This window comes from Aplysia californica, unplaced genomic scaffold, assembly GCF_000002075.1.
Source record: "Aplysia californica isolate F4 #8 unplaced genomic scaffold, AplCal3.0 scaffold00664, whole genome shotgun sequence".
NCBI lineage: Eukaryota > Metazoa > Mollusca > Gastropoda > Aplysiida > Aplysiidae > Aplysia > Aplysia californica.
Window position 1 is genome coordinate 417,646 of NW_004797934.1, and position 23,946 is coordinate 441,591.

A 23,946-nucleotide genomic window follows, 5' to 3' on the forward strand; every position below is an offset into this window, starting at 1 on the left:
ATATTTTACTATTAGGTTTGAAATTTTCTTGAAAATAGGGCCTAATTGATTTGAGACAGTCTTGGTGGCTTTAAGTGTTATCTGCAGTTTGACACCTGAAGTAGTGCATCTGTGTACGGGAGTAAAGTAAAAATGTACCCAGTTTTGTTAACAGACAAAAAATTGCATTAAAAAATCGTAAAGCAAGATAGTAATAACAAAGTAATTGTCCGAGTGGCTCCGGACGGCAATTAGTAGGACCGTCAGTCAGTATGCTGTCGGTAATCTGGTATTATTTAAGTTGATATAAAAGTTTAGATAAAAAGGCTAAGCTGAGTTTTGGGTCAAGTAGCACCGTAGTATAGTAGAAGTAGTAAATAACTTACTACTTCATCTGACTTCTTCCTCAAATTCTAAATTAATTTATCTTCTCTGAAGTCTGAATAGTTTTAATCAAAAATAGTACAGTAGTTTGGATCTTTATCTCAGATTGCATCATAATATCTCTAAAGATAACAGTTCTCTTTTAATAGTCTAGTATGCTAACAACTAAATTTATTCTTTCGATGATAAAACAGAAGAATCATTCTCATCTTGTTTGTTTAATTCTTTTAATTTTCAGGTAATATTAATATCTTCACTGCCCTGCTCATACTACTTATAGTTATGTCGGATCCTGAGAAAAAAGAGTCTGTGACAGACTCATGGCTGGTAGAGGAAGCTGACGAAGCAACGTATAACTGTAGTCAGGAGAAAGGTAACTATTTTTAACACCTCTTCAGCCTGTGTAATTTTGTTCTTCAGCTTCGTACCTCTCCAGCTAGTGTAATTCAGTTCATCAGCTTTGTGACCTGGCGTAGTCCTGCTGTTCTCATAACATTGCTCTTTCTACCAGCATAGGAAGAAAGCCAATTAGACCTGCCGAGTTCTCCGATAAAATTGGAACCCTCCAATTTTTATTTGCTCGTCGAAGAACCCTGATCAGATTTGCATGTAGTCCTTTTTTTTTCTTGAACTCAGTTTCCATGGGTCAAGCGCAGCATTGCAAATGACATGAAAGTACACAGGTCTATTTAATTTTATTTGCAATATATTTGCACGATTTATCATGATTGGCATGAAAATACCCTTCTTTTATTTTGTTTATTTAAACACATTTATTTACCATGAATGATTTGTAATGTTATTTTAATCTAGGGGGTTCTGGTGACTCCCAATTTTTTTTTTCTGGCAAACTCTGGTTTTAGAGAGCCAGATGAAATGGGCTCAAGGATAAAGTAAGAGTAAAGAACGCTATTAATGCTCATGCACAGGAGCACTGTTGGGCTTGTGTGTATTCTATCTCTGTCCTTTTTCTCTCAAACCTCATCTGTTTTAGAACTAGGAGGTACATGGGTCTACTGACAGAATAACAGAAACGTTACTGAACATTAGCTTTTGACGTCTGCCTAAGACATGGCTGATATATGATCTTTAACATTGTATAGCGGGTGTCCTTTTTAATGTAGAAAAGCTCTTTATAATTAATAATAATAATAATGGATTGCATTTATATAGTGCATATCCACTTATGCAATGCTCTATGCGCTTAACATGATACATATAATGGATTTACAAATCAATTTTAAAGATACATAGTGTTACATACTCATGCAAACACATATTCACTCACGCACGCACCACACACATATACATACTCACATACATACATACATACATACATACATATGCACATACGCACATACAAACTCACAACGATCTACAGCTTGGATGCATTCTGTCTAATCGAAATATGATGAAAATAGAAATGATTTTAGTTTCTTCTTAAAAATTTCTAGATTTTCTGCTTCTCTGATAGTTTTTGGAAGCCTATTCCAAACAAGTGGGGCAAAATATGAAAAAGAGCGTTGGCCATATGATTTGAAATTTATTTTATATTAGATAGAAATACTTTTAGATTGATTTGTAACACAAGCCAATGTTTCATTTTAACAATCTTTCTTAAAATAATCTTTACTGGAGTTTGTTTAAAATATTGTATAAACAATGTACTTTTCGATTAATGCCTTTATATATTATTAGTACAGATGGTTCTCTTTTCTTAAATATGTATATGATACTTTAAGGTGAACTAAAAGAATGTAAATTTGTGCTCACCAGGTGTTTGGCAGCCTAAAGCAGATGTTATATTGTCAATGTTCAAAAAGTTGAGTGAAGGAGGTACTCTCCCCTTGAATTGGACCTGCCCTGGCCGACGGCTGCCCGAAGTGGTCGTGAAGGAAGAAAATGATGGGGAGGAGGGTATGGAGTTGGATGAAGATGACATAAAAGAGGAAGTCACAAGGTACCTGTTATTGATGTATTTGTTTTTCATACTTAAAGGATACCTGTGATGATGAGGTCAATAATTTGTTTAATTCAGGAAACTTTTTTGAGCTTCTAAAATGATAAGATGGAAATTTCTGAACAGTTTTTTTTTTTTCTTCTTTAAAGGAAAAATTAAGTAGTAATGATAACAAATGTTGAATGAGATGAATTTAATGGCTGCCCAGAATTTTATGATGAAAAAAATATCAGTGTTTAGACTCTTGTCTTTAACAATGAAAATTTGTGTTGAGTTGGTTAACATATTCATGTTTCAAGAGTGTTAGTTTGCTTGCATGGAGATTAATGAAATTCAGTGGAATCCTGTTATAACGAGGGGGAGGGGTCTGGTGCGAAATTATAGCAGGATGCTCATCATAAGGGATCCAGGAATAAATTCAAGGGAAATAATAAAGTAGGCATAATCTATGAGTTTAGTGTTCTGTTTATTTCTTTTTGTTATCTCCCCTGATGATGGTTTTGTTCAACATGACCTCTTGGTCTTACGAGATCAAAAGTCAAATCGGGTTTCTTTTTCTAGCGCTAGTGATGTTGACAGCTCTGCGTTGGCGATCAGAAAGAAAGGTCTCTAGGCTAACTCGCCCGCTGTATTGTCCCCCACCTCACCACACCCTGTGGTGCGTTCCATCTGCTTGCTCTCATCACACATTCACTCCATCCATCACAGCACCGTGACTTCTCCATCCCCGCATCAGAGAAGTGAGAGGCATGGTAGGCGTAGATAATCTTGACTAGGCTGGCCTATCACGTGATGCGTTCTACTTGTCTGCGCATGCCACACCCTCCCCTCTCAATCTCATTCGCTCTGGCCTTTATTGTTGGCACACGTTGACTCTCCCATTCTTTGTTTCGCTAGATCACCAAAAAGTTTCTCAACTGGCGAGGTTTATATGTATAATTGGCCTATGGACTGTGCACAGCAGCAGCAATATTCCGCTATAACCGGCTCACATGTTTGTCTGATTGCGCCAATAGCAGTGTTTTTATTTACAAAGATTGAGAAGGGGAAAAAAAACCGAGGCTTTACTATTGTGTCTTTATAACACTTCTTGTTATTTCAGGACTCGTTATAAGTGGACTTTACTGTAGTCAAAAACACTATCTGCTTTTTTCATTTTGAAAGGTATTGGAGAGTGTTAGTTGAACTTTTGTTATTTGACAAGGCTTTTGGATTTTTTTTTCAAGTTGTTGATTTATGTTGGGTTAGTAAAATATCAAATATAATATATTTCTGCATACATTTCTGCTTTGTGAAGTCTGAAACTTAAATTGATAGTTTTTGTATATGATGGTGACAACAACATTTGTATTGGGGTTTTTTTCACTGCTAGGAAGGGGGCTTATTTTGGGGTGTTAGATGATAGTCAGGTGTAGGTTTTGAAAATAGCTCTACCAGCTTAAGCTCAACTCTGCTTTTTCAATCTGCAGTGTCTGAAATGAGCGGTCAAGTGGGAGGTACTGTCTTAATCTTTCACTTGTGTTTGGTTTTGTTAAGTTTTTTTCTTTAATTTTCAGTGTGCCGGAGCCGAGCGCTTTTGATTTTGACGAAACACCGTCAGACGTTGGTACGAAACTCACCCCAAGGAGAACCCCAGGTATGTGGGAAAAGTCATAGAGAAACATGTCGCTGTGGATGTGGAGTGGCTGGAAAAAACAAGATATTCAAAGTACAAGTGAATAAAATAAGTTGTAAAGAAAAGAGGGGGGGAATAGGGATTAGATCCAGTACAGCCTGGTTCATGTATTTCAAATTTATGCAAAGTTCTTCGCATAGGTGACTGTCTTACACAGTGGCACTTTAAAAAAAATTTGTTCAGGTAAGTGCTTTACGGCGCTGGGCTTTAGGAAATTTTGAATTTTGCCAGCGTGGCGGCCGAACCCTACTCATATCGATTTGAACCTCCAAAGGATTTTTAATGTGCACAACTTGCACACGGGACCTCCAAGATTTTTCGCCCTTATCCGAGAAGGCTTGGTGTAGATCTTTCCTACCATAAGATCAGGGGTGTGGCTGAAAGACAGCAGTATGAAGAAGCCAGGAGTAGCAGTAGAAAGGATGTAGAAAGAGTCAGGAGCCGAGGGGGGGGGGCAAAGGGGGTGGGGGTAGAAAGTGGAAACGAAAGCAGACGACAGACCATTATTAGAAAGCAGGAAAGGATGTGAAAGAAGAAAATGTTATAGAAGAAATTTTTTTCATCACTATCCGGATTCGAACCAGGGACCTGTTGAATGAGAGGTGGACACATTAACCTCTAGACCACGAGAACCCCTACAGCCACAGTGGCATTGTAATATAAAAAATATGCAAGGGATGCAATGATAAGTGGCTATAAAATTTGTACAGGTGATTGTCTTTTATTACTGATGGCCGTTACAGCAGGTTCTATTGTAGTTGTATTTTAGAGGTTCACAGGCTTCAAGGTTATTTATTTTTAGGCTATGTGGTGGGCTAACAATTGCAGAAAAGCTATACGTTAGTCTCTGCCTAAGATCCTATCCCTTACGATCCAGGTTCGCTTAAGATCCCGCTGTTTTAAGAAAACAATTTTTACTATACAAAAGTCACCCCTAAGATCCCGCTCTGATTCACTCTGAAGGTCTACATTCAACTAAGATCCTGCCTTTCTGATCATAATTTACGGAATAAAAACCCTGGCGGGCACAGCCGATCAACCGAGAGGGAAAAGTTGAGGTCAATGAACCACCCGTCGTGTCATGGATCAGCCATTCTCATGAATATGATCATATGATCGTTGTAAAGCTGGATGAAACGGTACAATGTTTGCCCCAGATGGGATCACATCGATGTGTGAACTGACTGACGCATTTGTTTTCCCCAAACATCGCACTCGCATCTGAGCTCTCCACTTAAACTTACATCACCTCGCTCCAGGGGGGATCACATCGAACCATGAACTCTTCATTGACTATTGCGGCAGTTTTCTCTATTCCCGAATTTTCGAGACTGACTGAATTTTAATTGAGGTGGTCACAACGTAGTGGTGCGTAACGGCAGGGGGGGGGGGGAGTAGGTCAGAGACGGAAAGCTATAAATTTTCTACAGGTAAAGGGGAGGGGCAACTGGATAAGCATAGACCTTGAAACTTACGATTGGATAAGTGAAAATGGCACGCCTCATGCCACTATGCACTGTGATAGGCCGTCAAGGTTAACCAGTCTTTGCTCGCCATGTCATAAACCCACCCAGGGTTCAAGTCAGTTCATTTTAGAGTGGAGGGAGACCATTTTACTGATCGTGAGTCTTTACATGGGTCACCATAGATTCTTTCCTGAGTTCATCGGCTTAGATCCCGGTTCACCTAAGATCCCACATTTTTCTTACTCCTGAGCACCGGGATCTTAGGCGGAGACTACTGTACAGTAGGTCACTAGAATATCAAGGCCATGAGATGACTGCGTTCCTTCCTCTCTTTGCACAGGTTCGTGTAAACACATGCTAAAGAGCCCTCCCGAGCACCATGCGTTTAGGCGGAGACTACTGTACCTTCTATTGTGCCCTTTACCATGTTTTGAGAGTTTGCTTAATAATATGACATTTTATTATTTCCTGATCATATCTGAGTCATTGAATCAATCAAAGGGAGGGAATTTCCTTCACTTTTTTGTTCTTTTCTTTTTAAATGCAAGGAGATGCACTATTTTATAAAATTTCCTGTTTTTATATTAATGAACGTACAGTTGACAGAGTTGAGAATCTTTAGTAGGTTTTAATTGTTCTCATTCTGTATCTTTTTCTCAAGACAATTCCTGTTCAAACGTTCCTAGACAAATTGATGCGTTCTCAGACCAAATGCTGCAACTTTGTTTTTCTTCTCTCCCCAGGGGGAAATGTGCGGACGCCCAGAACGGAGAAGCGAGTGGCACGAATGGACAACATCATGGACTCCCTGCGGCGAGAGCAGCTTCAGCGAGCAGCAGAGAGAGAGGCTCGAAGGGCTAAAGGGTCCCCAGCAGCTGGACGCGGGCGTCTGCTCAACTTCAACTCTCCTGGACCAAAGGTTGCCATTGGCAATACCCCAGCTACCACCACGGCAACTGTTAGTAGTGCTGGTCCGACCGTCAGCACTTCCCACACATTGGCTAACAATGCCACCATGACCACTACGTCTTCCTCACCCATCAATGCAGCCAGTTCTTCCAGCATCAGTGTTCTAACGCCATCTAGCGACAGCGGGGCAGCATTATCCACAAGCACGAGCTCGACTGTAGACTCTTCTGCTGCTACTACTGCTGCTGCAACAACAGCTGTTGACAATACTTCTGTCACCTTCGCTTCATCGACTGCTGTGAGTGTTAGTTCTGTGTTGTCAAAGGATGGAGATCTTCCTCTTCTGTCTGGGCCAGAGAAAAGTGAAGCAATGGACACTTCAGTGGCCTCGTCGACGGCAGAGGAATCTACTGCTGCCACGCCTTCTCTTCCAGTTCAAAGCACCGTTTTTCCAAGTGTAAGGGACCCAGTGAGCACCACGGTTGTAACTACTGTTTCTGTAAACATCGACACTTCTTCAGTAACTGTCAGCAACAGTGATCAAGTTTCAATTGCGGCTGTCACAAGTGCTTCCAGCACAACCTCGACATCTCAACTAGACAATGGATCAACGACAAATTTGTCAGCTTCAAGTTTGTCCACGAAACCTGGTCAGACATCTGAGACATTATCAACAAGCAGCGTCGGTCAGCTTACCCCCTCTGTATCTGCCCCGGCCCAAGCCAGTCAGCCGTCCTCTGTGTTAGAGTCATCCACTATGGCAAGAAATCCCTCCCCCGTTACATCAACTCCTCATGTGATCAATAACCCCACAACAACAACAGCACCGTCTTCTTCAACTCTCTCAAAAATCCCATCTCCCGGCAACTCTGCGCCGTCTCCTGTTTCCACATCTGCTCAGAACACTAGCGTTAATTCTACATCTGCTGCCAGTGGCGTCACCTCGTCAGTGACAGAGACCACCAGCAGCATCGAGTTACATGCCCAGCCTCTGACAGCAACAACAACAACATCGATGGTGGTGACATCAGAATCTACCAGTGACGGATCTGTTGCAAACGTTGCTGTAAACCTGGAGGAATTAACGCAGGACCCCGCTGATGTTGCACTCACTGCTCCTGCTGCAGTTGATGCGGAGAGGCCTCTGGTGGACAATGTTAGTGATATACCTTTGCCTGCTGGTGCCCCGCCTCCAAGTAGTGGTTCGTAACTGGGCAACTCACACCTGTAGCTGAGCATTTAGCATTAGGGAAGGTCAAAATAAAATACGTCAAATTTTACATACTTGTATTCTAGCTCCAATGGTTTGTGCTTCTCCTTACAATACCTTTTAGTAAGGAGACCTGAAAGTGACAATGTATATATGGTCGTTTTTAAGCACAATGGAGGCTGTCCCGAAAAATGCTGTTTTGACAAAATGAAAGGTAAAGTTTTTGGATGCTTTTTCAGTTCCTTTAAAAGACAAGGAGAGTTTTCTCTATTTATCCCAACAAATATACGCACCAATCAAACCAAACTTCTGCTATAGGTAGGTCAATGCCCACTTTTGGTGTAGGTCAAGATTTCTAGAAACCCCGGAAATCTGGGTTAGCCCGCTTGTCCTTCAAAGCGACCATATATACAGTATTATACAGGTAGCTCGAATTCGTTGGGACCAGCCTTAGTAGTTCGAGGGATCCGTTGTTGGAGGGGTACATGAACCGTGTTATGGTTATGGCATTGGCTGTGTCAGAGAATCAAGGTGTACTAAAAAGTCCAAGTATTGAGACATTTTCATTTTAGCTAAAATTTAGTAAAGTGAGCAGTTTTTTTTTGTTGTTTTTTTAGTTTTCTGAAAACAAAACAAAAAATGACTTGGGCAAAGATGTTCTGACCGGGATGATGTTGTAGCCCTTGGAAGCTGAAGTATCCCACCGAGAAATTGTTGTTTATAAGACTTTTGTAGAGTGATTTTAGAATGCACGTTATAGACCTCATCCTTTTTGTGATTGGTTGCATAAATGTGTGTAGTGATATCAGATGCTGCAACACTGTACATCCTCCAGGGGATTCTCATATATGTTGTTTCACTACCTACTGTAGTTACTTTTTTATTAGTTTAACAATCTTTTGGAAAGGTACAAGACAAGAAAAACAGCATCTTGCTTGAAAATGTGTACTGTCTTGTATCTTCATTTGTTTTTAAAATCTTGCCCATTTTTATGCGTCTGCATTATATAAATGGTGAGTGTTGTTAGCTCAGTGAGAATAAAGTGTCAATATATGTGAAGAAAGCTTATGGAGCAGTGATATAACGAAATTCTGAGAAACTTATTCATGAGACATAAAATCAGTCGGATGCCATCTTTTTGTTTCAAAAATACTTTTTAAAAACTATTTCTCTTTTTTTTCTAATTGGGTACTAACGTTATGTAAATCTGGTATGTGCATACATTTTTATAACATTTAACATATCGCAGATCCTTGCTTTGCATTGAGACCTCAAATAACTGAGCAGAATCAATCTTAAGCGTGACCCAGTTTGACTTGAAAATATTGAAATTTGAGACTCCATAGTCTCTTTGTACATACCACTGTTGATTTACATTGTATATATTTGTGTGTACAAAAGAATGTATATATTTGTGAGTACTACAGGAAGAGAAATTATGAAATGTATAATGAGCAGTCTAGCATTCACATTGCAAAATAGGCAGGAAGCAGAAATCTTTTCATATAAATACGAATTTCACTATGTACTTGTTTTATTTATAAGAACATACATGTAAGAAAAAATGTGGGACCTGAAAAGCGTGTCTGCTATTATGCTAGTCTGTAGATATGTGTGCACTTGTTTTTCATTTCTATTATGAAACTATGAAAGGACGAGGCATTTTTGGAAGTTCAAAGGATTCTGCCAAAAATGGTAATGGACTTTACTAATGAAGTCAAATTGATTATTTTTTTCCAAGACATAAATGGCAGCAGAAATATAAACAGGTAATTGATAAGGCTGTTTTCGCCTGTCTAGGTGATTAGTTCCCTTTTTTGTCGTCTTTATTTATGTAAGAAATGTTGTTTGTGAAATGAGTATATGGTTAAAGACAGATGTGTTCAAAAATTTCTAATAAAGCAAGTGGTTTCATTTATACTCATAGCCGTAGTTCATTTTCCTTTCTTGCAAACATTTCTCTGCTGTTCCCTTGTATTTTTTTCCATGTAGTTTTTGCAACCTATTGACACAATTTAGATAATTTAGGAGGCCGGCTTTAACCCTGCCTGTCAGGCCAACCCAGGGTAAAGGGGATACAACATCCCAACAGGTACTCCATTGAAATGTTCTCCCCACTCGGTCTCTTGCATGCAAATGTTAAAGTGCCTCACCGCTACACCACAGGCGCAGAAAATTCGTGAGGCAGGACAACTTGACTGTTGAAAGCTGAAGGAAGTGTCAAAATAATATCTGCCCTTGACTAAAGAAACAAATAAGTGTACACAGTTGAAGAGCACTGGTAAAAATATAACTTATAACAAAAACACACTAAGTCCAACACTTTGCACACTACGATGATCACGGTCCGCTGTTTCCTGTTCCTGTAAGATAAAACTGCAACCCCACTGTGACCTCTTTAGTCCTTAGTCACCCCAGATGCTGGGCACTATGCCAAGAAATTGGGATAACGGGGGGAGGGGGGGGTAGGCAGCTATAACTTTATACGGTAAAACTTCGGTATAACGTATAGCTTCGAACGTACTATTGGCTAAAACATAAATTACTTTCTAAAACCCCAAATCCCATTTAGTATTTTAATTCCTTTTGCCTTTTATGAACCTTGGCTAGGACATCTTGGGTCTGAAGGGAGGATGTACGGAGGTTTTGTAGAATTTCGTTTTCACTAGATCTAGAGTATCTTGTATCTTCAAAAAGTGTACTGCTACTGAAAACAGTGGAAATGTGAGGGACACCACACATTAAATGGTTAGTAAGTTTTGCAGCACTTCCAACACATATAGGCCATATAAGTGCAGAAGATTTGAGTTTACTTTTAGTAAGGTTTTACTGCGCTCGCAACTGCATAGGTCATATGAGCGCCAAGTGGTGGATGTCAACAGAGAAGTCCAAACGGAGAATCAAGCTTACTTGCTCACCTCTCTAACCTCTACAGCACAAAATCTGCTTCGACTATCAAGGCACCCCGTAAATAGCTGTTCACAAGAGAGTGACAAACATACAAAAGAAGTAGAGGAAAATGACAGATAGTAATGATGAGGAAAGAAAAAGCAGCAATTCCCCCTTTGTTGTTCCGGCACAGTATGAGCATGACATTGATTAATCAGCCCATTTACAATTCCATTGTGCGTAAGAAAGAGTTAATATCCCCCCTTTGGGAGTAGCATGGGTACAATTACGTTCAGTTTCAATACAAGTTTTATGACACAAATAGTTCATTTAAGTGCAGATGGTTAGAGGTGTAACTAGAGAGTTACATTTAAAGAAAAGAAGGAGAAGAGATAAGTTTAAATAAGTTTAGTTTTAGTAAGAGTTTTATGGCACTTGCAACATCACAATAATGTCATATAAGTGCCGAAGATTAGAGGTGTTACAAGAGAGTAACAAACACAAAAAAGGAGGAGGAGAGATAAAGACGATAGATGTTTCATAGGAAATAAGCAAACTACACCAGAGCACCCGCCAACCACCCACGAAGTTTAAGTAAGAGCTTTATGGCTCTTGCAACACAGTAAGGTCATACAAATGCAGAAGATTAGAGGTGCAAAAAGAGGGTAATGAACACAAAAAAGGACGAGAGATCAGGACAACAGATGCTTCATAGGAAAGAAGGAGCAAACCACACTAGCGCATCTGCCAACCACCCACAAAGCGATATCCGGAAAAATTGATGTTTGATAAAAAAGAAGCAGCAAATTACACCCGGGCACCTGCCAACCAGCCACACAAAATTGTTTGATTACAACAACTACAAATTACGAAACTAAAAATACAAAAAAACAATGAAAATAGCATTGGTTGTAACGTTAATTCAATATTTAATTCTTATTATTTTCTTTGTGTTGAACACAATCAGAAGAATATAAATGAACATGGTAGGCTGAAGATGTAAAGCGATGACATGTCTGGAAAGTCAACTATCAATGTTATGACAATAATAGGTAGAAAACATATTCAAAGGGAAATCATTGGGAAATGCAACATGACATGAAGCTTGAGATACAACATTCAGCAATAAGACAAATAGGACAAAGGTTAGAAGGAACCAACATTCAATACTTAACTAGTAGTAGTATAGCAATATAAGAAAAGGGGGTTATTATTAATATTTAATATTGTTTTCTTTATTATAAAACAAGCTTTGACAACAAATTTCCAGCCACTGAAAGTGTGCAAAGGATGCATACAACATGACAACAGATTAAGGTAAGACTCAACCAACCCACATGATGAAAGAGGAAAGTAGTCACCAATTTTTTTCTACTACTAGATCTACTTGAAAACTCAAGTACCGTATTTGTTATAGTTATAGTCTGATTATGCACCACTTCATAAACAATTCTTTTTTCATGAATCTTTAAAAAAAACAAAAAAAACCTTTCAACGCATAAAAACCTCCAAGTTTGAATCAAAACAGTAAAACTTTGGAGCCACCTGTATGGGGGGAAAAAGTGGTTGCACTATATTTCACACCATTTTCAAATAAGTTATGGAGGTTAAGTATAAACTGATCACAAAAAGACTTTAACTTTAACTTTAGTCAGGAGTGAACTTTGACATTCTGTTGTTTATCATCCTGCAAAAAAAACAACCCCAGTCACAAGTGACTGATCATGACAGATGGGTTTTTGGCACAAGCTCCTAAAACAGAGGGAATGCATTAGTACAGCGCTGTCCAATTAACAGCAACCCAAATAAGAGCAACCTCCACCTAACATCAAGGAATTCTTGATTTTACACCCATTTCAACACAATTAACATCATTATGCTAAGTACTAACTTGAAGTGGGCTTCCGTACCTGCCTGTCAGGGCTGACCCGGGCAGAGAAAAACCAAGATACTCGAAAAAAAATTCCTCCCCACTCAGGAATTAAACTCAGGTCTCCTGCATCTGACAGGTGAGCACTTAACCGCTACACTGATGCCAATGGGAAAAGTTTCAGCAACTGGGTGTAGAACATTATCCCTGATGCTGGAGGAACAGTGAGTTGTCACTTTCTGACAAGGCAACATAACCATATCCTGAGAGAAGGACTCCCTGGGCTGACATATGGGAAGGGGTGGGAGTAGGGATTATCTTTGAAGTTTATAGTCCCCCCCCACCCCTCTAAAAAATTCAGTTAGCAACAACCTCTGCTTGCTTCCCAAGAGGGTTCCCCTCAGGCAGACAACACTGTACGATGAAACAGAACACACCCGGAGCTTAGCCTTCAAAGTCATTCTTGTTCATGAAATGATAGCAAAAAAATAATGAGTAATGTAAAACAATTCTTTGAGCAGGCACCTAACAACAACCGAGTACTCTGAAATTAGAATTTCATGAGCACTTAATTCACTGGAACCGCGCCAAGTGAAGGCAATAGCTTTGAGAGATCAAGCCATTAGAAGAAACTGCTGAAAATATACTTGCCGATGTAATGTGGTTATCCATCCAGGCTGAAATCATACAACATTGGTCATAACTGGAATTTAACATCAGGGACAAAGCAGCAAAGTCTGAGATTCCCCATACATTTTGCTTTTCACATTTCGTTATCAGCATGCAGCTCTAAATCAGGGGCATCACTTGTGAATTTTACCCTGGAACCAAATTAAATTCTTAAAAACCAACTGTCAGATTCTATACAGCCTGACAGAGTTAGATTTTCCATCTCCAGTCAAATTAACTTTCCCAGAATGAGCCACTCAGTTTGTGACAGTTACCATTAACAACAAACGAACAGTACGTTTTGGGGGACAAAAAGGAATGGGGGATTAAAAAACCCACAATAATCAGTATTCGCGACAGTAATACTTTCACACTCTTCTTTTTTCATTGAGGGCAGTGGGGGTGGGGTTTGACGGTAATGCAAAGAAAAAAGCATTTTAGGCTCTTGAGAGGAACAGAGTATGACATTTTTTAAAAACCTAGACAAATGGCATGTCACTGGGACGAGCACCACTCTAGACTAATTGTCCTCTTCAATTTGTAAAGTATTTGAATGGGTGGCAGGGACAGGAATTTTTGTTCGCACAAGAAATTTAAAACAAAAAATCATCGGTATGATACAGATGATGTATACTTTACGCCCAATATTTATAATTAACCTAACAAACTTTCACAACTTTTTTCTTAGTTCTCGACATGAAATTGTTATTTTTCAGTCCTTGACGTAAAAAAGCTAAATTCAAGGAAAATCATAAGATAGTCTCTCTCGGTGGACTGTGCTCACAATACTTCTTTGTATGACAAAGGCCAGCTCTCTCCTGTACATACAACTGTGAACAGATTCAGATATGACCTTATGCAGTTGCAAGCGCTGTAAAACCCCTTACTAAAAAAAAAAATGCCATCAGCTGTCATGGTGAGGGGACTTTTGGGGGGGAATCGGGGAACTTACACAACTGTAAGCAAAAAGAAATATAAATGTATTGTTTGTTTGTTTGAGTAAAGAGCAGCGCAGCTAAGTGCAAAGAAAAAGCAAGAAAAGGCAGTCAGAAACAAAAAGAAGAGATAGAAAATTAGTGGGACACACCAGTGGTGCCCTCCAACCACCTTCATAATTTATAAATGTGACAGCTGACAAATAAACTGTTGTTTTTTTTACTGAAACAAAGTCTGGCTGCAAAAAAAACACCCAAAAAAAACAACTGACCAAATTTCTGGCAAGTAGCCTCCCAAACAGCAATGTCATTGAGAAAAATGATAAAGAAATTTCTATTTCATAACTGGAGTGAAGGGTAGAAGGGGGGTAGGGGGTGGGGGCATGTAGGAAATGGGGCAAAGAAAGACTTGCTTAACAAAGGTGAAGACAACATTCAACGAGTGTAAAAACAGTACAACAATTGAATAAAATATACATGAAAAAATTATAAAATAAAAAGCAATACAACAATTTGTTTTTCCTTACGTGGACATCAACAAAACAAATATTTCAACAGACAATTAGAAACGAAGTAATTTTGCTTTGTACAGATTTTAAAAAAACAACTTTCACCTGCAACTTAAAAAGTTGTTTTTACATACCACAAATTTGCTACATAGATACTCTTTGCCACACCTATAAACAACAAGATATTTTGCTAAAACCAACATATGGGGCGAGAGACGGAGGTATTGTGTAGAACACAGGCCTGAATGTGATAATATAAAACCAGTAGAAAATACATAACTAGTAACAAGACTTGTCAAATGAGAAGTAAAAAGAACGAAAAAACCCAATCCATTAGTGAACAGAAAAAGTTGTAGCAGACAAGTTCCTTGTGTGATAAGATTGTAAATGTCGATCCACCCCACAAAAGCTTAAAATCATTAAGAGGCAGGCAACCTCACCCCTGCCTGTCTGGGTCAAGCTCAACTGAATACAACACAGCATCCCAGTAGACTAGTGCCTGTCAATTTTGTCCTAGCCAGCACCCACTATTGACTTCTTTTACTTTTTATTTTTCTGGGGGGGTAAACCCACTATGCTGGGGCCTGTTTTGGTACGAAATCTAAAATTGACAAATACATCACTGAATCGGTCATCAAATCAATTTATTTCAATTTCAATAGTTCTTGATCTAATGAATGAACTCCGGGAGAAACTAAAAGATACCTGTTTTTGACAACTGCTATTTGAGGTCGAAGTTGTTGGAAAGGAGTGCACCTGAGCCCGGCTCACCGGCACAGCGGATCATACCGCGAGCAGCTGGGAGTAGCTTGCCAGAGATCAGAAGTTAGGAAGCTAAAACTATCGCACCGTCCACCTATAAGTATTTCCAAAAGGGGGCATTCAAATATCACCTGTCACTACCCAGGTAATCCCCATTGCCCACTAGAATTACCAAATTCCCCATTAGAGGGCCATGATTATTATATCGCTCAGGTTGACAAGCACTGTGGTAGAAAAAAATGAGACACTTGATAAGAATGATTTCAGAACAACCTCAGGACATTTCTTCCGCTCAAACAAAACCAAAATGGCAACATCTACATTCATGGGTGTCAACAGAAAATATACTCAGCTACGCTCTACTGCACACACAAAGAAAAAGAAAAAAAAACAACAACTACATTCTGACCTTCCTGACCAGAAATGACATTTCATTGGTCAAATGTAAGTATGAATTTGAAAACAGTTGTAAACCCAAAAAACCTTCTCAACTGTCTGAACTGTAATTTATGTGCGGGTAAATATTATCATCATCATCATTAGTATTATTATTTTTTATTATAATATTTGTGCAAAAGCTGTTTATTCTAAAAAAAACAAAAAACAAATAAAAACTGTCAGCTACATATATATATATATATATGTCATCACAAACAGATGCAATACCCAGTTCTAGGGGCAATATACCACACAGCTGAAAGAGTCAAATGAAACAATGAAAAGACAACGAAGATGGGAGATCACACTACTGAAGGTGTACATGTACACGGCACGTAACAGTCTCCTTTCCTAACTCAATGTGAGGAAACTTTGCACATTTGATCTACACAGCAGTCATCGCCGTGCCTCCCCCCCTCCTCTCCCTCTGCACTCACTCCCCACCCCAACTCTCCCACAAAGACAGCAAAAGAAAAACTGAACATCAAGAGTTATTCCAAGTACTTGAAGTAGAAGCTTCAAAGATCCTGAAGGAAACGCGCAGACACAAGTTATTTCCCTTCCACAACAAACACGAGCTGGCGTTTGTTTGCTTGTTGCGCGTGAACACATTTAAAGCTGCAGAGTCGGATGAGGTTCTATATAAATTCATATGACAAGCGTTGATTACACACATGATGTGTACCATAAACATATACACATATACGCCACGGACAAGGAGCACACTAACTAAAGCATAATATATGAAGACATCCACTGGAATAGAAAAAAAACCCACTAAACAAGAGCATGATGTGGATGGCAACAGACCACACAGCTGAGAAGGATGAATATGAAATTTACAACTCTTTATGAAATATCTACATCCAATGTTCCAGAGTAATAAATGTCACTGTTGTAATACTCGTCGTCATCGTCATTGTCGTCGTCATCGTACAAGAAGCAACAAGAGAAACATCACAGGGACAGCTCCCTGGCCAATCACAGAGCTCAAATAGGAACAACACCAAGCTCCCGCAAACCTCACAACTGAGCCCAAAGAATTCGCGTCTGGAAACAGATTATCACTTTTTAACTCTCGTCAAGTTGTGGTCACACAATTTTCTTTATCAATGAATTAAAGAAGAAGAAAAAAAATAGGGCTCGCAACAGATTTTTGTCGTCTTACCAAAAAAACAACCCCCAACCCAAAACTACAATGTTCCCTTCAGACTATAATTCAGTATTGCTCAAACATATTTTTGTCCATGATTTTAAAAAATTACCCCTCAGTTTCTTAACAGATTAAAGGACACAAAAAAGTATACCACCTGAAACTCACAACAATCCTCAACTTACAGGTCCATGAATATTAATTGGTAGTCATGGAAAAAAATTCTAAAACAGACTACAACTCATCTCACAGTCAATTAACCGATTTGACATGTTTTGAGACATGGTGACACCCCCACCCATCTTAAATTTTTGATCTTTTGACCTGTCTCCTGCTCCTGACATATTCTCCTGCAGGTGGCATGGCACGGTACCACAATTATGCATCCATAGGGTCTCCCAGCAAAGTTCTACTACAGGACACCTCACACGGGCTACGCATCATTTTCAACAGAAAACTTCACAAATTATGGTTCAGTCCCCTCTCACCTAGTATTATTTTCAGAGTATATTACACCATTTTCTTCCAAGAAAAACAAACTTTATCACATAATCTCTTCCAAGAAAAACAAACTTTATCACATAATCTCATCTTCTCTTTCCTTAGAAAAATTTGTCAAACGTTGAACTAATGTCCTCAAATTTTAATTCAATATGGAAAATTGTGCATGAACATCCAGTTTATGGGAAGCATTTTTACAAAATTTTCTCCCTCAAAAGCTCCCTTCACACTGAACAAACTATAAACAACCAAACAGGGGATTTTACAAGAAGAGCAAAAAATGATGTTTCACCTTTCTGGTCTACATAATTATAAGACAAGGCAGTTGTCAAAACACAATCCCCATTCCAAGAAAGCATGTAAAATGTCTTCATTTTCATCAAGCTGAGTTACAAACTATAATCACCATAACTATTAAGAGAAAATTTCACGGAGCTATCATGCCATGCATCGAAGCTACTGTGTTCTCTGTCACCTGTCCCCCACTACCTAAACACTAACACCATCAACAGTACTCGGTGGAAACAGAAAATATCTCACATACCCAGCATACAACACTTTCTTCCTAAACCTGATGTTTTCAAAAGATGCTGGTAACATACCTCACAGATCCAGCATACAACACTAAACCAGATGTCCCTGAAACACAACTTATCTCACAACCCCTGCATACATCTATTCCTAAACAAAATGTTCCTGAAAGATGCTCCTCTTCGAAAAAAAACACCTCAGAAACAACCAGGCAAAAAATTTGTCACCCAAACATACATAAAAGACATTTTTAGATTATGAGAAACTTGAGGGAAAAAAAGCACCCAGCCTCTTGTTGTAAAAGAACTCTTTTCTTTCCAGACACATGCAGTCATAAAAGCTTGACCCAGCCCAGACCATCCAGGCTGGGAATTAATCAAACAACAGATGGGTAGCAGCCCCCCCTCCTGAAATGAAACATCACAGATGCTGCAGGAAACTGTCCGGCCACGCCTAAGGGGAAAATAAACGTCAATGTAAATAGTTTGTGATATGTGTCAGTTGTCTCCCTTCCACTAACAATGAGAAGAAACAACGTAGCTTGGCACCTACAGAAATGTTGACGAGGCAGGCCCCAGAATTACAGCCCACAGTCATTTGTGACAAAGTAACATTTCCATCCGTACACACACTTTTTCACATATATAGATATAGACATATATAGGCATTTTCAGCATAGTAGGATCATTTTGGACCCCGGAGAGACAAAATTCTTGGGTTGAAGCCCTGCCTAGGTTCCACCATGGGGCTGAGTGAGAAGATGAAGGTGGAAAAAAAGTTAAAGCCTCCCCACTCCAAAAGATAATAATGTAATTTTACAAAATCTGATGTTTCAGAGCACAAAAAAAACAAAAAAACAAACAAAACCAACAGGATATGAAGGGGAAACAAACAACCTGCAGGTTACATAACACAAAAGTTTCATAGCTGTTCAGATGTACCAAGCCCAAAATTCTGAGGTGTCCGCAGCATGTGCTAAAAAAATATTCAGTCGAAATTCAAATTCCTACTGTGAACAAGGCAAGAAAAGAAGATATGGTATAGGTACAATTGTTTAATGAATGAAACGTCTTTTTTTTTCTCTTGAAAAAATTTTTGCGATCTGGGCTTAGTACATTGGAACAGCTTAACGACAGTATGAATGTACAAGCTCATTTAGCACTGTAGTTCATGGAATAACCGCCATCATAGTAACATAATGGAAAACACACCAAAAAAAAGGTCAAGTGTCACAGAAAACTTCAGTGTGATACGTCGTACAATATGACCGGATATCACTCAAGCTCAGGCTTTCTGCGAAAACTCATACTGGGCAATCTCCTCTCTTCATGACATACAATATATTTCATTTTCTCAACATAACAACCATCCTACACATAACTTTTGTATATATAGTACACTGGGCCGCAAAGTGGCGAAGAATACATTTTTTTTTTCAAGCTACTGGGAGTAAAATAGCAGAAGGTTATGTTCCGCATAGAACTTCAGCTGACAATATACATGTAGACACAGGAAGCTGTTAAATTGGCAGGCAGAGCCCCAAAAGCAGACGTCATTCAAGCTTTGCTGAAACACTATTACAGAACACTTGAGATCAACTGCTTGTAGCAGTGCATCGTGCTACAATGAGCTCTATTGTACAGTGAAAAACTAAGACTAAGCATTTTTTTAAAACATACCCCTCCCCCTCTTCACAAAACAAGATCCTCCACAATTCTTTATGCAAAAATGAGAGCCACATGTGTGCGGCATTGTGGTGAAATCAGGCGCTCATCAAAATGCAATTTTTATCAATTTTTGTAGGTGGGTGGGGGCTCATTGTCCATCGAAAAACACATTTCTTATTGCATTTTTCTCAAAAACGTTGATCAAAGGCACAAAAAACGTAAAAATGGGAGTCACTAAACTTTGATCATTATTTTCTCATCAATTTTACGTCTGACATCAGACAACCCCAATCTCCTTCAATTATACATATCTCAACTTCTATTAAAGATACAAGGGTAATTTCGTGTTTTTTTTCATCAAAAGCAGAAAGACAATTCAAAAAGTTTTAGAATTATACCAATCCAATATGCCTCTAAAAGTTGACGAGCGCCCGACTCCACACTGCCGTGACACAAATGTTGCTGCTGCATTGCACAGAGCAATGAAACTCCATGACAAACATGCAGAAACCACGCCGAGCCCTTCAGATCAAAACACGCTTGTGACATCAATGTCTTGTTGCCGACAGCGTCGGCAAGATGACACCACTACACCCAGCACATCCCATCCCCCTCTCACCACACAGGGTTGCCATGTGGCAAAAATAAGTTCTCATTGACAACGAAATCTTTTTTTCAGATCTCAGTTGGATGAGGACATCATAGACGTGACTGAATTACATAAACTATCTGGGACAGACATAGATTTTAAAATTGACATAACTGGAAAAGCCCTCCATAAAAGAAGTACAAAAGGTATATTTCTTGAATTTGGTCTGAAAAGACTAGGGAAAAGACAATTTTTTTTTTATTTCAGGAGGAAAAAAATATGTACTTATTTAAAGGAGTTACAATCAGTTGTCCCATTTTTTTGATTTCACAAGAAGGGGAAAAAAATGGCTTCACAGCAACCCTGTCTCCTCCCACCCCTTCCTGCCCCCAGTGGTCAAGCAGCCTGCAAAACGTCCAGTCCTAAGAGTGCTCCAGGTTCTTGTCCTGTATCTGTAAGGTCTCTTGGAAGATGAGCTCCTTCAGTCGCTCCTTGGGGAGGTCGTCCAGCTCCATCTCAAAGGTGAAGGGTTCCTCCGCTACCGGCTGAAACACACACACAAACACAAAATTGCTGATTATTCCTGCTGAAAGAACATATAGTAACAGTAACAAAGAATAGCTGACTATTTCAGGTGAAAGAACATATTATAGTAACACAAAATTACTGATTATTCCAGCTGAAACACACATCGTATCACTAAACTGCTGATTATTCCATCTCTAACATACATGGTAACACAAAATTGCCGATTATTACAGCTGAAACACACATGGTAACGCAAAATTGAGAGAGAGACATAGAGACAAAAATATATAGAGAAAAAGAGAAGAAGAGAAAAAGAGAGAGAGTGAAACAGAGGAAGAGCATGAGAGAGAGAGAGAGAGAGAGAGAGAGAGAGAGAGAGAGAGAGAGAGAGAGACAGGGAGGGAGAGAGAGGGAGGGAGAGAGAGAGAGATGCAACACTGGGCTCTGACCTCGTCTGCCGGGTCGTAGTACTGCTCTAAGTACGGGTGAGCCAGGGCTTGCTCCACAGTGATTCTCTTGTTGGGGTTGAAGGTCAACATCTTTTCTAACAGATCCAGGGCTGGGGACAAACACAAGACACACGGTCAGTTTCCAATGCTTTGTATGAAGTAAAGTGCAATTAAAGAGCTCAACTCCCTCAACTCCTCATTATCATCATCATTAATAATTAAACAGACACATACTATCAATACTGCAGTATTATCTTATTTTAAAGCTTGAAAAAAAAAAAAGCAAGACATACATGACAAAGCATGAGTGAAGAAGTAGGACCAACCAAAGACACAGCATGAGTGAAGAAGTAGGACCAACCAAAGACACAGTCCATCCAATAACACCTTTTTTTTTCACCTCAACTTATTAACCAACCCATCAAAAATGATGTAGCAGTAACAGTAAAAAGCACTGTAACTAATCAACCAGCCATCAAAAATGATGAAGCAGTCAAGAGTTTTACAGAACACAGGAATACTCCATGACCGTACCATGACCATGCCACTGACCTTTTACATCTGCGTTTGGATACAACTTGTTCCATGGTACTTTCGGTTTGAAGGGTAAGGACTGGATGTACCCTCGTGCCTGTGGGAGGAAGGGGAAAGTGTTACACACAAAACGTTAGCCTGTGATGGGATGTGATGTCGGTGATCTAGTGTTTAGGTTGCTGGGCTTACAGCTAGAAGGTTGTGGGTTCCAGAGCCCTGTCAGTGGCTTGATGTTGTGTCCTTGGGTAAGGCATTTTAAACTTGCATTCCCCACACCACCCTTGTTAGTGTTTTGAGTTTGAGTGCTTAACCATCAGCTTGCGCTGTTTTCACTGTAGATTAGAGTTAATGTTACCTCGTCATTGATGATACACTGCGGGTTTGTTTTTTTACATAATGACACTGTGTATAAAAAATCACCTGCCTAAGATGGCCACTTTCCTCCTCGACAAAGGGTGGCTTGTCTTAGACAGTATTGATTGTAGCTTAGAGTTAACTTTACCTTGTCATTGATGATACACTGCAGATCCTCCTGGCTGGGAGACCCCAACACACCCAGTATGTGGTTCAACTGGTCCAGGTCTACGAGCCGTTAAGAAACACTACATGGGTGGGGGAACAACGAGATTCCCTAAATACAATCAGTTTAGATTTTTTGAAAGTTTTACAACATTTGCAACACAATTAGATTGCATAAGTGCCAAAAATCAAAGGTTTTAGTTTTAGTAAGAGTTTTATGGCACTTGCAACACAATTAAGTTGTATCAGTGTTGAAGATTAGAGGTGTTTCTAGAGAGTAGCATAAAAAGGAAATTCAAAAGGAGAGATAAAGATGACTAGATGTTTGATAGGAAAGAAGGAGCAAGCCCCACCAGATCGCCTGCCAACCACCCACAATGCTAGTCATTTAGTGCTTGGGAGGGTGTATATACAGACACAAAAAAAGAGGGAAAGTATAGAAGTTTGTAATACATTTTACATTAAATAAAAAGTTATCAAAATGGGAATTTAAAATAAAAACAAATATTTCCAAATCAAAATATTGATGTTGTTTCTGAAAGTCTGAACCAGAATAGTTTGAGCGTTTATAAAGTCGAGCCACCGATATGACACATACAGCTTGTCAGAGCCAACAGGAACAGCCCGTCAGCTCATCGTAGTAAATAGGTTGGTATAAAACAGTTCAGCCTAAGCTACTGCCAGCAGCAGACCCCGTGAACCCAACTGCTCCGATGTACTAAGCCGAACATTTTGAACGTTTAAAAAAAATTTGTGCAGTTTTTCTATCTGTGGTATCGGTTGCATTTGCCCTAAATATGGAGAGGGAAAAAAAACGAGAAAAGATACATGCTACAGATGAAGGAATTCAGTTTTTTTCTCTTTCCTGCAAAATTTTTCTTTCTGAGCTTAAAACAGTTAAACAGCTTCCTGTCCAAATTGTCAGTGTCACAAGCAACCCACTTAAGCACACTTTTTACACAAGAGACAAACCCCTCCCTCTAGTTTTTTTGGGGTATTATTCCTACCAGGAATAATAAAAAGGGGGAAAAATTGTAAGCCTTGACCGTAGCATTAAACTGCATTTTGGTGATGTTGAAAAGTGCATATTTGACAGAGCTGTGGTAGGTAGTAAAAGTAAAAATTCTCAAAATCTGGACTTAAACGGATAGCTTGCGACAAGAGGTGAATATATATCCACCTCCCCTCTGTGGGAATCCCCAGTGACAACCCAAGCTTTCACTGGTGCCATCTCGTGCGTAGAGTCACCGGATCAATAACTCAGGAGATCGTATTAACGTTAGTTATTTTATAGCCAGAGGGGTTTCTTTTTTTTTTCTCCATGGCTGTCCAGATCGAGTTTCACAACCATAGTAAGTCGATGATAGATTGTCAGCCTGGCTCAAGTAAGGTTGGCTGAAACGACGGTGTGCCTTGCCCATTACCACAGAGAAATCTTTTTTGGGGAAAAAGGCTCACATAAACTAAAAGAATGCAAGGGGAGTGGTGTTTTAGTAAGAGTTTTACAGCACTTGCAACACAAAAAGGTCAGTCATTTAAGAGACGAATATTAAAGGTGTTACAAGAGAGTAACAAAGACGAAAAAGGAGAAGAGATCAGAATAATAATAGATGTTTGATAGGGAAGAAAGAGCAAACCACACCAGAGTACCCACCAACCATCTGTCTGCCTGGATGGACTTTCACAACCATAGTAAGTCAATGATAAGAAGATTATTAAGTCAATGACAGACTGTTAGCCTGACTTGAGTAAGGCCGTCTGAAATGACGATGTGTCCAGCCCATTAGTACAGAGAATCTTTTTTTAAATTGGAGGGGGGG

The 23,946-nt window shown here is 39.3% G+C and overlaps 2 protein-coding genes across 2 annotated transcripts in view; one reads left to right on the forward strand and one right to left on the reverse strand.

The window, feature by feature from the left end:
* The window catches only part of LOC101852574 (uncharacterized protein DDB_G0271670), a 20,217-nt gene extending 12,410 nt beyond the window's left edge, over window positions 1-7,807 (forward strand). Inside the window, exons 2-5 of the mRNA XM_005108158.3 lie at window positions 602-736; window positions 2,140-2,323; window positions 3,880-3,959; window positions 6,208-7,807. Of these exons, the coding sequence (XP_005108215.1) occupies window positions 646-736; window positions 2,140-2,323; window positions 3,880-3,959; window positions 6,208-7,583 (1,731 nt within the window). The 5' untranslated portion in view covers window positions 602-645 and the 3' untranslated portion in view covers window positions 7,584-7,807. The remainder of the gene's footprint in view (window positions 1-601; window positions 737-2,139; window positions 2,324-3,879; window positions 3,960-6,207) is intronic.
* Window positions 7,808-11,377: 3,570 nt separating this feature from the next.
* The window catches only part of LOC100533212 (mitogen-activated protein kinase 1), a 24,335-nt gene continuing 11,766 nt past the window's right edge, over window positions 11,378-23,946 (reverse strand). The window contains exons 7-10 of the mRNA XM_005108159.3: window positions 22,110-22,189; window positions 21,626-21,704; window positions 21,074-21,183; window positions 11,378-20,641 (exon numbers count right to left, since the gene is read on the reverse strand). Coding sequence (XP_005108216.1) covers window positions 20,519-20,641; window positions 21,074-21,183; window positions 21,626-21,704; window positions 22,110-22,189 — 392 coding nt within the window. The 3' untranslated portion in view covers window positions 11,378-20,518. The remainder of the gene's footprint in view (window positions 20,642-21,073; window positions 21,184-21,625; window positions 21,705-22,109; window positions 22,190-23,946) is intronic.